Source organism: Eucalyptus grandis, chromosome 8 (genome assembly GCF_016545825.1).
Source record: "Eucalyptus grandis isolate ANBG69807.140 chromosome 8, ASM1654582v1, whole genome shotgun sequence".
In the NCBI taxonomy this organism is placed as follows: domain Eukaryota; kingdom Viridiplantae; phylum Streptophyta; class Magnoliopsida; order Myrtales; family Myrtaceae; genus Eucalyptus; species Eucalyptus grandis.
The window spans coordinates 54,139,693-54,153,578 of NC_052619.1; the positions used below are offsets into that span (position 1 = coordinate 54,139,693).

Genomic DNA, 13,886 nt, shown 5'->3' on the forward strand with positions numbered 1-13,886 from the left:
TTTAAAACAAAATTACGAAAAAGCGAAAACCCTCCTCCCCCTCCTCGCTTCCTCCATTTTCGGACACCGACTCCGATCGAACGAACCACTCATCGGCCTCCGCCCCCTTTTTAATTCCGATCGTCGCTTCGGATTTCGATTCGGCCTCTCTCCCTCTCTCTCTCTCTCTCTAGAAAGAGCAGCGACGAACTCATCGATCGACCGATCCCGCCGATCTCCGCCGTGAGCAGGTCTTCGGCACCGATCGCCATGGCGAGGCCCTCGAAGCAGCAGGCGTCGTCCGACGATGCCCTGTCGGACGGGTCCGAGGAGGAGGAGCAGCCGCAGCTCGACGAGCCCGTCAACGAGGAGGACGAGGAGGAGCTCGACGCCGTCGCCCGCTCCGCCAGCTCCGCTGACGACGACGACGCCGCCCCTCCCGCCGACGACGACGCCGACGAGAATGGCGAGGCCGAGGAGGAGGAGGACGACCATGAGGTTCGGTTGCTCGGCTGCTCCTGTTTGTTCTTTTACTGGATTAGTTGGGAATTTCGGCGCTGGATCTCTCGTTTGCTTGCTAGGGTTTGCGGGGTCCGGCGCGGTTGTGGGTCTCTCTGGTGTTTTGCGCTAGGAGGTGGATGGGTGCTTCGTGTTTGAATGCGAGTTTTTCAAGAAGTTTTAGAATGAGCGTTGGATTTCGACCGAGGATGTTCGGTTAGACGCTCGAGACAAGTTTCTACTGGTCTCTCGTGATTCTTTTACTGCATTCGTTTCTGCAGATTGGCGCTTGCTGTATTGATCCTCCGCTTTGCTATTGAATGCGCAGAATGAAAAGTATATACGTGTACTGCAAGGTTAAATTAGCACAAGAGTTGAAGCATTTTGGAAGTGAACTTGTTTCTTGCTCTTCGTTTGGGGTTTATTATTTTCTGGCATACTCTGGGTTGGATGAAGAAGAGCGGAAGTTGAGAGTGTCTCTCGCTCATAGTGAAGGCATGGTGTTCAACCTTCATGTTGTGCATGCCAAAAACTACGCCTTTGAGAGGGATTTCTGTTTATTTTATTTTCTTTCTTTCTTTTTTTCCTGGTTGGTTGGTTGATTTTGCATCTCCATGGCTAGAGTACTTGAGCAGAGCTGCAACTTTTCATGTTTCTAATATTCGGAGCTGATGACTTGGGTTTTCCCCTTTTATTTCAACATTTCCTTGTGAAGTTGTGATCGAAAGCTTCATCAATCACCTCTCACCATATACAAAGTGGGAAACGATGGCGAACAGAGCTTGTCTAACTTGCTCTGCTTCTGTCTTTACATACACATGACTTCTTAAGTTGGCAAGTGCTTCCATACGTCTGAAATGTTGTTAGATACTTGTAACTATGACTTAGTGAGTATCAGAAGTGTTGCCTCTACTTATTTATTTTTGCATTCTTTTTCCTCATTCATTGCACAGGAAGATAATGGTGAAACAGAAGTTAGCAAGATGAAAAGGCCAGGATCCGTGAAATGCAAAAGTTGAAGAAGCAGAAGATTCAGGAAATATTGGATCAGCAAAATGCCGCTATTGATGCCGATATGGTGCCTTTCCATTCTTAAAATGACTATTTCTTGCATTATTTTGAGTTCATGTATTGATTATGCCAGTAACATTTTCTTGTTTTTGAAATGGTTTTTCAAGAATAATAAGGTAAAAGGGCAGTTGAAGTATCTTCTGCAGCAAACTGAGATTTTTGCTCATTTTGCCAGAGGAAACCAGTCCGCTTCACAGAAAATTAAAGGAAGGTACCATTACCAATGACCATTCTCTCTGTATTTTGTGCATTGCAGATATGATCTCTTGTACATATGTTCCTTTTGACAACCTGCTGAACAATGTCTACATAGGTCCTAACTTTCTTCATACTTCATAGTTGCTTAATTGGGACTGAAAGCTTTGTTTGATCCTTGATGGGCCTTTTGCTATATATTAATAATTGCCTAATGGTGGAATTCTTTAGAGAAAAGGTGCCTATGGTCCAGTGGTCTAACCCTTGCTACACTTCCAATTACATTTGGTGTTGAGGTTCCATATTCAAAGGGAATTGGGATTTGGTATCATTTATGCAAATTAATGATGCTCAATTGTAACCTTATATTGATTGTTCTGTCCCAGTGGACAAATGAACATCTGCTCATGTTTAAAAGTGAAGAAAACATGTTTGTGAAGTTCAAGTCATCATTTGCCAGACCATTTCTGTGTTCAGCATTCATGTTTGTTCAGTGACGTTTTTCTTTGCTTGATTTGTAGGGGTTGTCATGAATCTAAAATAATTGAAGAGGAAGAGGATGAAGAATGTCTTAAGGAGGAAGAAGATGGCTTGTCTGGTATGGGAAACGCGCAGCTGCTGACACAACCCTCTTGTAATCTCTCTCTCTCTGTGGTTTGATTGAAAGAAGGATAGTCTTTGCTGCTCATATCTCTGCTGTACCCCTGCTTTGGCTTGGAGAAGCTGTAATGTTTGCTGCAATTTCAGAATGCTAATAATGAGGGATTGTAAATGTTCTCTTTGTTGACATGATTCCTTATCACTAACAATTATAATACTCCAAGTACTTACTTTGGTGTTGACTAAGTAGAGATTTTTGACATCCCTTCCTGGCCCTTGTCTAGGTGGGAACCTCTTGCACTGGGGACACCCTTTATTGTATTGTCGTCTGGCTCCAGAGAGATTCTGTTTTGCTCTGATTTATGCAATTATCTTGCCAACAGGATATCTCCAGCAAATATAAGTTAACTGCTTTCTTAAGTTCTATTTGTATGGTTTTTTGCAGGTATACAAGGGAAGATCAGGGATTACTAGCTTGCTGGATTGAATTGGCTCATAAGATTGTATGAGAATGGCATTAACAGAATACTTGCAGATCAGATGAAATGGTAGGTCACGGGCTGCAGCATTTAGACGTGTGCAGTATGGAAGCTGGAAAGGCTAGAAGATGCAGAGCTCAGAGAAATTTGCTAATAGAAATTCCAATGATATCTTAGAGATATTCATCTTGTAAGATCTTGAAATTGACATGTGCTGAGATAACCAATTATCGAGGCTCCTAGAAAGTCTTATATGCCTACAATACTCATACCGAGTTGATGATGGCATTTCTGGTCTCTCCAACTTGAAAAGCTTGAGAGATTCGTCCTGGGCTAGCCAATAACTCTCTTCCCCCAGTTGACTAGGAACTTGAAAAGATTGTGGAAGATTCTATCCCCGGTGGATTGGTAGGTTAAAGAGATTGGAGTCTTTGAAGTTGTCCTCTTCGATAATGACCACCTTATCGCAAGATATTCCGCAACTTTCTCATCTCTAGAGAGTTGAACTCTGTCGGGAATGTCTGTAGTGCCTCCCGAGGCTTCCCTCGAGTTTACCGTCCATATGTATTAGACATTTCCTATCAGTAGGTACATTAATAGACCTATCAACCTTGAAGAAACTGTAAGAACTAATTGAGTATTGTGCAGTTACAGAGATTCAAAGCCTTGAAAGTCTGGAGAATCTTAAAACTTTGGAGCTGAACGAGCTCCACTGACTGGACAAATTGGCCGACTGAGTGGCTTGAAGAAACTAATGGCTTTTCATTTACATCATCGTAATGATCTGGTTGACCGGAATCACCGGACCATTTGTCCATCTTCTCCAGCAGAAAAGAATGGACACTTGCTCTGTTGAGTACTTTTTTATTTTGGATAAGAGGTGCTTCTTATTCTGATGTACATATGTGTAACAAAGAGGTTTATGTAAATCTTTTTAAGTTCACTTTGCATGTTGACTAGTGATAGTTCTGCAAGTACCCTTGTTCAGATTTTCTTTGTTTTAATTTGGTTTAGATGTGTTAATGGCTTTGAATTGCTAATTGACTTACCTCATGAGGTCAAGTCAAATTATATGAACTCCAAGTGCATTATTTTGTCAATTTACTATGTGATGATTTATTTGAGGTACCTTATAAATTGATACTTCATCTTACTGAATTTGAAACTGGTCAATGCCCATACTTCGTGTAGGAGAATTTTAGCGTAGCTGTTACAATGTGCATGAAAGCATCTCGGCACTTGTGGCATCACCTCTATGGTAATAACAAACACAAAATTGCAACATGAAGAAGAATAATAATCTACATAGGTAAACACATGTCCAATTTGGTTTTTGGGTAAAGCAGATTTCTTAACTGGATTCACACAAGATGAAGAGAAGTGGTAATGATTCTTAAATAAATTAAAGAAATGTTCCAGTTCCAACTTGGTCCGGCATTATTTAATGTTTACGTAAATATGAAATAATGACACAATCATTAAATTTCAAATGAATAGAAGTGTGGCAAAACTTTTTCCAAGTCTAAATATATAACATGGAATGATCTTGCGCCGTCTGCAAGTTCTTATCTTTTTCCTCTTTTTATATCTTTTGTAATAGATAATCCACAAGCATTAACCGAGATAATGAAGAGCCACAACTTTCAAAAACACTATTTGAAATAGAGAACTTTCATACTTGAGATCAGAAGTCAATCTATCTATATAATCATTATAGTCATTAGAGAGGCTTCACAAAACATTTTGCCAATCACTAAAGAGGCTTCCGAGTTTGATTGGGAATTTAGAAATGCTGGTTGAGTTGGATTCCAAATGGGATTTAACAAGTCACATCAAATTTGTGAGCTTATTTACCAGACTTGTAGAGGCCCAAAGTTCTAATACAGCACTCATGAATAATTTTTCCCATCTACATTGACACAAGACTATGCTTACACATTGGTTTTGTGTACTCTATTTTAATAGTATTTTGTACAATAATCAGCACAAAGCATGGATTTATAGGGGTTAAATGCGAATGTTGCTTCACCTCGAATAAATGTGATTTTTATAATTTGATTGGTAGCCGGGGAGTGTCTTGGATGAAGATCAAGCCCGATAATTCCATCGAGCTTCATGTTTTGGTGTCAATTCGGGCCTGGGCCCTCTTAGCCCCATTAAACTGGATCGATCGAGTTCGCCTTGATTAAGATTTAGTTTTTTTTTTGGGGGGGGCACAACAAATTTGTTTGGAAGTTCCATGTCTACTTTTGTTGACTTTGACTTTGAATGAATCTGCCCATTCATTTGGGGGCAAAAGTGGATTCTCATCCCCAAAATTCTGCACCACATAGTAAGTGATTTTCTGCATTAGAGAAACGTAAATAATTGTCAACTAACGGGCTGGAGTGATGCTTCGAGGAAACATCCTTATTAACTAATGTACAACAAAACTAGCCCACAACTCTTATTCAGCCAATCCCGTGGCTTCTTCAAAGTTAAATGACCTACCAAAATGTCATTCAAAATATCTTCATTTTTACTACCTTAAGATTATGTGGTATAGGAACAAAGGCCTTGATAGTTCAGGCCTGCACCTATACGAAAAGTCATTCTTTTCCTTCAAAAATAGTAGGAGTTAGGTAGTGGGATCACCACCTGTTTTCTCTTTTTCTTGGAGCTTTTGAGCTATAATGGGGGAAGCTCAATTTTGATTCAAATGGAAGGAGTTTGTTTCAAAGAAAACTGCAACGAGACTTTTGGAGTTTCGTTTTACTAAAACAAATGTCTAAGGGAGTATATTCGAAGCTAAAATTATCAGAAAACAAATTCAATCTTCCGTTGATCTCAATTCAAGGATTTTGATACTTCCAAGGAATTTTTTTGACTCATGACATAATTAAAAACTTTAATCTTAATTCATTTTGTCATGCTTGGATCTATATCAAAAAAGATTTGAGAACTTATTAATTCCGAAATGAGAATTATTTACACATTCTGATCTAGCAAGATTTTATTTTTCCTTCCCGGCTTTACCATCACGTGCCTCCTCCATGTTCTCCTTATCAAACTATCAATCAGTTCGTTTAATCAACATTTGTATCCCATCGAGATCTGAAGGTCTTGCTGGTGTTGGCGCATTCACATTGGTCATGCACTAGCCTGCAACTTTGAGGAGGTCAGCTCATCAAAGTTACCAGTAAAAGACAGGTCAAATTGATGTTATGTTACCACATTCAAGTGCAACATAGTGCTACTACATTCAAGTGCATTACTTTTGTCAATTTATGCATTGGTCATTTATGTGAGATCATTGGAACTTGCTTGTCCGTACTTTAAATTTGAACATTATAACGATGCCTTGTGAAGCATAACTTTGTTATACGTCAAACAATGAAGGACATAGTCAAACGTGTAGATTTTAATCCCTGACAAAATCTCTTTCATTCACTTTTTGGTTACCTAGGAATGGAGCTTTAGATTTTGACATTGTTAAGGAGAATCGCTAAACAACAAAAGAGTCCTATATGTCTGCCTAAGCTCTTTCTCTTGGTAAGGCTCTTTCTCTAGGTAATAAGTAAGAAAAACTTATGGGATGTTTCTATAAAGGTAAGCTGGGGCTATGGCTATTAACTCGTAGATTTGAAGATAGTATATATTTCCCAACGTTTTGGTGCTATACTCTGGCTTTTGCTGCAATGTACAAACTCCTGCTTATCGTACAATCTCAAAGGTTTAACTGTTCTCTTGCACGATGTGCTTTGAATTGTCAGAATTGGCAATTTATGCTTTGAAATGATAAAGGAATTTCATTTTTTCCGGTTTCCGCTAATGTTAACTTCGGCAATCAAAAGTAGAAGGTAAAAACTCACAGCTCTCATTCCAAAGGCCGCTTAGATCATTCTTACATGTCTAAACCAAGATGATATAAATTATTTACCTCCTAAAAGTTGAAATTCAGCAAAGGTTGCCAATTGAAATGACGTAAACTTCAGACAAGATCATCATTTGTTTCAAGATGGCTTGATTTAACTGTTAATTTGCATAATTGCCTACCAAGGAATAGTTGAAGTACTTGGTTGCGTGGATGTGCCAATGAGCTAGTAGTAGAAAGTAAGGTCACTGATTGAAAAGTGTTCTCCCTATACAATCTTTATTTCACCTTATAAAACCGGTTAATCGCAATACCACGCAAGTCTTACAGTTCCATAGCTCACACACATCTGCCGATTTTGTGCACTTCAACACTAGTTCAACCCCAAAAAAAGGAAAAAAAAAAGAAGAGGAAAAAAGTTGCGTGATTCAGCTGTGGATAGCTTAGCTCAGCTCAGCATGCACACATCTTTATTAGGTTTTATCGAGTCTGACACGTAAACTTGTGAGCGCATTCATTCAATAGGCATCACATAGTTGTATTTACAAGGATGATACATGCAACTTCCTGCTTTTTACATTACAAGTGAATTTCGGTAGAGATCCTATGCATATTGTGATGGACATGGAAAAGATTGATGGAATGCATTACGAGAATAAAATTCATCCAGAGCTGCCTAAAGATCTTCATGAAATTAGGTGCTTACTTAGGAGCATTTTACGTTGAGTTACTCTTGGCATCAGAGTCTTAACAGAGCCTCAATGCAGAAGCAGGACTCCTGGAAAGCATATGGTTTCCTTTGTCTTCGCTTCCATATTCCTTCAATCGTGGGTCCTTGATGATTTTGCACGATCCCCTTGTCTCCGCCAATAATTCTACACCGTAGTAGACTAAATGGTCTGTGAGGCTGTTACCAGTTACCAATCTGCAGGAACACATTCTGATAAGTCATCCGTAAATATTTCCAGTAATAAAGAACTGGCATTCTCTAGAAGAAGCTGGTCTGTCACGAGTTATTGCACCTAGCATGATAAATCCACAAAATAATTGCTTGTAACAGGTAGCTACGACTAAAACTACCTCCTTGCCTGTTGCACGTTGGACCATCTCCAAAGGCATCGCAAACTTTCTCGACCTGATAAACCAAACAAACAAATCCTATATTATACAACCATGCCTACAAAAAAAGGATTCCAATTACATGTGAACACTGACATGCAGGTGGAATCAAATTATTTTCACATTATCTCACATCAATATGTTTATCCATGGCTGTCATTGAGATAGTCACCAATGATTACAGGCATTAGTAGACATACATAATTTAAATGAGTAATACCTTATAATTGCACAAAGCTTAAGACTAGGTCATCAGCCATCACAGAGAGAGAGAGAGTAAATGATACACATTATTACGCGTCTTAAATTTTGGAATTGGTATGATTGCCTTATGGGAATGAGAAGAGTTCCTAAAATATTGTTAAAAAGGTCATGAGTACCACGAACTACCCTACTTTGTTAAGAAGATAAAACAAAACAAAACAGATAAAATTTAAACACTGAAAAAAGTAAGAGTACAAACATTGTTGGAAAAGGGGAAAAGTGCCAAAAAAGTTATAAATCTTTTGTTTTTGTGCCGATTTAGTCCTAAACCTTTTTTTGGTGCCGATTTAGTCCTAAACCTTTTTACGTTGTATCAATTCAGTTATTTCCGGCCAAAATTGGCCGGAATTTGCTGACTAGACGTCGGCCGGCTGACGTGGCCCGATCGGCGCCGACGTAGACTATTTTTAATAATATTTTTCAATTTTTTAATTTTTAATTTTTAATTTTTTTAAATTTTTTTTCTTTTTGTCTTCTCATCTTCTTCCTCCAGCCGGTCGCGGACCTCGGCGACCGACTAGAGACGACTATTGGTCGGCGAGGTCGAGGTCAACCTCGCCGGCCACCTCGCCGGGCCGCGAGGGCTGCCTCGCGCCGGGCGGCGAGGCTCGCCTTCGTCGGATCTAGCGAGGCTCGAGCCTCGCCCATGGCCGGCAAGGCTCGACCTCACCAGATCCGGCGAGGCTCAACCGCGCCCGCCTGGCGCGAGGCCGCCCTCGAGGCCTGGGTGGCGAGGCTCGCCCTCGCCGGATCTGGCGAGGGTCGGGCCTCGCCCATGGCTGGCGAGGGCGAGCCCCGCCAGCTCGGCGCTTGGAGCATGGGGAGGAGAGCGAAGCCGACAATGGCGAAGCTCGGCGAAGGAGACATTGCGGAGCACGAGCCGAAGTCAGCGGTGCTGCTCGGCGGCAATGACGACGACGATGACGATGAGGAAGCGAACGAAGACCTGAGCTTGAAAATCGTCGAGAAGGCGCTCTCGGTGTGCGCCGCGAAGCTCGCCTCCACGCCACCGGGCGTCGACGTGTCGGAGGAGGACGAAGATAGGCCTCGGTTCCGTAAGACCTCGAGGACCGAATCCGCCGCCTCCTCGCGCCGAGCTGGCGAGGCTCGCCTCGCCGGCCATGGGCGGGCGAGGCGAGCCTCGCCACCCAAGCCTCGAGGGCGGCCTCGCGCCGGGCGGGCGAGGCTCTCCCTCGGGATCTGGCGAGGGCGAGCCTCGCCGCCCGCGCGAGGTCGCCCTCGCGCCACCGGCGAGGTGGCCGGCGAGGTCGACCTCAACCTCGCCGGCCGTCGCCTCTTCGGCCGGTCGCCGAGGTCCGGTGACCGGCTGGAGGAAGAAGATGAGAAGACAAAAAGAAAAAAAATTACAAAAATTAAAAATTAAAATTAAAAATTAAAAATTTTAAAAATATTAAAATATTATTAAAAGTAGTCCACGTCAGCGCGCGATAGGGCCACGTCAGCCGGCCGGTGTCTAGTCAGCAAATTCCGACCAATTTTGGCTGGAAAGAACTGTATTGGCACAACGTAAAAATGTTTAGGACTAAATCGGCACAAAAAAAAGGTTTAGGACTAAATCGGCACAAAAACAAAAGGTTTAGAACTTTTTTGGTACTTTTCCGTTGGAAAAGATAAGACTTCTCCAGTTAGATAGGTTGAAATAAACGCAAAGTAAACGTAAAATGTAGTCAGCAACAATTCCCCATAATTTACGTGATATTCCATCAAGATCAAAGTCATACCGCCCTAGGGAAGTGATGGTATATCTTCCGTGGGAACCAAGAATAATACGAAGGCAAATGAAGCGCAATCTCATGTCCATTATTTATATGTATCGTATTTGGCGTGCTGTAGTAAGAAAAAAACATTGCGTTGCCTATACGGGGTTGTGCAAATGTCAAAACCTGGACAATTTGTGCTTCTTGGTTTACTGGGAAATTAAGCATCCTTAGTTATCTAAGTAAATCAAGCGAGTGCTGGTTTGGAAAAAAAACAGCTTCAGCACACGTAATTAGACAGCCAAATTACTTGAATGTTAATAATTTCACAAGAGGAAAAACTAACCGACCAAAAAAAAAAAAAACAAGAGGAAAACTACTATGCATCAATGACCATATATTGCATTTCACATACGAAAGTGAACGATGGAACAGCCCTTTCTCTCCATAAGGGTTGGAGGTCTAGCATTACTCTGTTTGGATCCCATCCATAATTTTCCCAAAACCAAACCCCACAGCCACAACAAAACCCACCCAAGCCTCACCCCAACAAAAAGTTGTTAATAATATGGAATAGTGGGATTGGGGGTTAATTTACAACCAATGCGCAATTAAATGCTTCCACAAGAAGCACTTGGATGTTGGTGGGGTGAGTCATATCCTGCTCAAAACATGAACAAAACATTCCAGGTTCATGGTAAAATTGCCCCTTGAACCTCAAAACTTACAGTCATAAATAGCAAAGGAGAAACTAAATGTTAAAAAGGGCCATCACGCATGCAAAGGGCCACGACCCATGGGCATGATGTCACAATCGGCTCAGAACAATTTTCAGCAAGAAACCAGCAAACAAAAATCACATTTTAAATCATCCAAGTGTTCGGACAAGGTGTAACTTATGATCCTATTGTAGGCACATGAATGTCTGTATAGTCTGAGTCCAATCCAAAGTTTGACCCTCAAAAATCACAACTTGACATGGAGAAGAGATTTAGCAGGACATGACTTTGGGGTAGGCACCATTTCTAGTACCAGTTCCACAACAGGTGCCTAGAAAACTCTAGACACTGTCCAATAAAGCAGAGACAAAAAGCATAACTTAGACATTTTAGAATTGGCTCCAGCCTACAACATATATGGCTTGTATTCGGACTGAAAAGGAGTTGCTTTTTTTGGTTAGAAAGAGACAGATAGAAACAACGCACAGAACACAGATTTAGGATGAATATATTCTAGTTTAAAATGCATTAACACTTCAAGACCACACGACATAGATTTTGAGCTTCAAGTGCTTGCAAAAGTTAAATAGCTAGACCATAAGCATATCAATATACCCATAAAGTTTGGGATAAGTACACTATCAATGGCAAAACTTGTGTACGGCGCTTACTTTGGTGCCAAAAGTTTCCGTCATATCATTTAAGTGCCAAATCGAAGGAAAAACGATCACTTTGGTGCTACCGGCGAAAGATTTCGGCCAAAATGATTACGTGGCTTTTTCTTAAAAAAAAAAAAAATCGATAGGGGCTTTAAACAACGTCGTTTTACCGTCCTACATGGATGGCTTTACGGAAACGACGCCATTTAGCTCACATGGGGATTGAAATTAGGGGTTTCCGCCGCTCGGCCACCATTGTTCGTCTGCCGTCGCTCGGCCACTATCGCTCGGCCAGCATTGCTCGGCCATCGTCGCTCGGCTACCGTCGCTTAGCCACCATTGTTAGGGGTGAGCGTGGTTCCCGGGTAGAACCGAGAACCAAGGAACCGAACCGCAGGTTCTGGTTCGGTTCCCGGTTCTAAAGGGACCGGTTCCGGCTCCGGTCGGAACCGGTTAGGTTAGGGTTCCTAAAATTTGAAAGCCCCCAAATCATTAACCCTCGCCCAGTTGTCCTCTCCCGTTCTCTGCCTCTGCTCCGTCCCCAACACTGCTCGCCCTCAATGCCACCGCCGGACGCCGCTCGCCCTCGACGCCGCCGCCGGACGCCGCTTGTCTTGCCGCAGGATGCCAATCGCTCCCCGCCCCTGCCCTTGCCTCCCTGGACGCTGTCACCCCTGCTCGCCTCGCCGCTAAGCCGTTGGACGCCGCTTGCCCTCGACGTCGCCACTGGATGCCGCTTGCCCTTGACGCCACCGCTAGACGCGGCTTGATCCCCCGGTGGACGCCTCTCGCCGCTCGCCGCTTGTCCAATCGCCCCCGACACTGCTCGCCGCTCACCCAGCCGCCCCCGACGTTGCCCGCCGCTCTCCCAGCAGCCCCGACGCCGCTCGCCTGGTCACCCTCGACACTGCTCGCCCCCGACGCCTAAGCACATCATATGCCTCCCGCTTGGTCAGTCCTCTACAACAATTTGGTACCATTTATTGAAAGAATCGAGTCAAATAATACACTTGAAGATAGTTCGGGATTGTGATCATATCATGAATTTTCATCATGGGCTTGTATCATGTGATGGGGAATCTTCAAGTTGAATATCATATGAGAGAGGTCCTCAAAGATTTATGTGGCACTTCTACACCATTGTAGTCCCAAGTGCTTGTTGATCTAACTTAATGTTTTATTTTCTTTCAGGTACCCCTTTCAACATATTGAAGAAATTTGATGGAGAAACAATAACAGAGGTTGTTCGTCTCCATCCTTGCCTTGCAAGGATGAGATACCGTGTTAAGAGATTGCCTCGGTATCTCATTCTCCATATGCAGAGATTTACGAAAAACAATTTTTTTGTGGAGAAGAACCCAACTCTAGGTAAGCTTTTTGAAGCTGATGATTTTAATTGGAAAAAAAATGGGGAACTTTGATGATGATCATATCAGCCATTTCATAATGCTGCGATTTGATTTAGAAGACAATATGAAGTGGCGGATGTGAAATGTTGATCAAATTAGTACTTTTAAGTATCTGATTACTTATGATTGCTTTTGCAGTTAATTTTCCTGTCAAGAACTTGGAATTGAAGGACTACATTCCATTACCTGCACTAGGAGATGAGGAGAGGCTGCGATCAAAGTATGATTTGATTGCCAACGTTGTTCATGATGGCAAACTTGGTGAAGGTTCTTATAGGGTTTTTGTTTGGCGGAAGTCTGAAGAACTTTGGTAAATCTCTCTCTCTCCCTCTCTGTGATTTTTGGGGAAATAAGAGTGCAATTGTTGTGTAGATTTAAAAGTCCTACATTATGCTTTAGGTATGAGATGTAGGATCTGCATGTTTCAGAAATGCTTCCTCATATGGTTGCACTCTTATAGGCATACATGCAGATATATGAGTAACATCAGCAGGACAATTTTGGTGGCAAATTTTTTCAATGCCTTCTGCTTTGCAACTTTGAGACCCTAATGGTGCTGGACTTTAGATCTTCTAAAAAGAAGTTTGATATGTATGTGAGACTACCTGTCAGATTTGTCTCCTCGGAGCAGCTAGGGTTTTTGATGAACCTTAAATTTAGGATATCTTGTTGTGCTGAGATGACTGACGGCGTAAACCTGCATTCTGTTGATTGTATATGATCATTAGCGAAACCTTAAGCTTAGGTTACTTTGAGTAATTAAAAAGGGTGGATGCGGCGTATCTCTGATATCTACAGTAATTATATAGTTCTTAGGTTTGTTTTCCTTTCCACGTTTTTCGGTTGGCTGCCTTGTGCAATGGAAAGGCAAACATATTGATATCTGATATTTTTCCCTTTTGTTTATGTTATTTTTCACTAGCATGTACTTCCTAGTGAATGATTTCAGATAGACTATTGAGGCAAACTTGCATATATTCTTGCTGGTTCGTCAGATTCTTCTAAATTTTGCGCTTGTCTACCTGTTAAGCATATCGATGAAATGACATGACCACTAAGTCTCGAGTCTTCATGACCTCGGTGAGTGGACTCGAGTCTTCTTTCTCATTTGCAGATGCTGCCCACCAATCAAAGCCAACTTGAATAGTTGAGGTTGCATAGAATTTCCCTCATGCTCTTATGCTTTTGGCATCGAGTGAGTCGAGTTGCGTTTGCAACTACATGCTCTTTTCTTTTACAGGCACCGTACTTTTGCCCTGTTCTTTCCATCATTGTTTCGCTAATTCTTTTTATCATATTTCATTTGACAGAAGATGATTTAGA

At 42.1% G+C, this 13,886-nt stretch overlaps 1 protein-coding gene across 7 annotated transcripts in view; it reads left to right on the top strand.

Moving 5' to 3' along the window:
- LOC104438252 (ISWI chromatin-remodeling complex ATPase CHR11-like) overlaps window positions 1-13,886 on the top strand; it is a 133,762-nt gene continuing 119,876 nt past the window's right edge. Inside the window, exons 1-5 of one of the 7 annotated variants that reach the window (XM_039300838.1) lie at window positions 1-1,311; window positions 1,431-1,555; window positions 1,656-1,759; window positions 2,265-2,377; window positions 2,628-2,782. In XM_039300838.1, coding sequence (XP_039156772.1) covers window positions 1,484-1,555; window positions 1,656-1,759; window positions 2,265-2,377; window positions 2,628-2,746 — 408 coding nt within the window. In that variant the 5' untranslated portion in view covers window positions 1-1,311; window positions 1,431-1,483 and the 3' untranslated portion in view covers window positions 2,747-2,782. The other 6 variants (XM_039300837.1, XM_039300839.1, XM_039300840.1 and 3 more) reach the window with 6 other exon arrangements.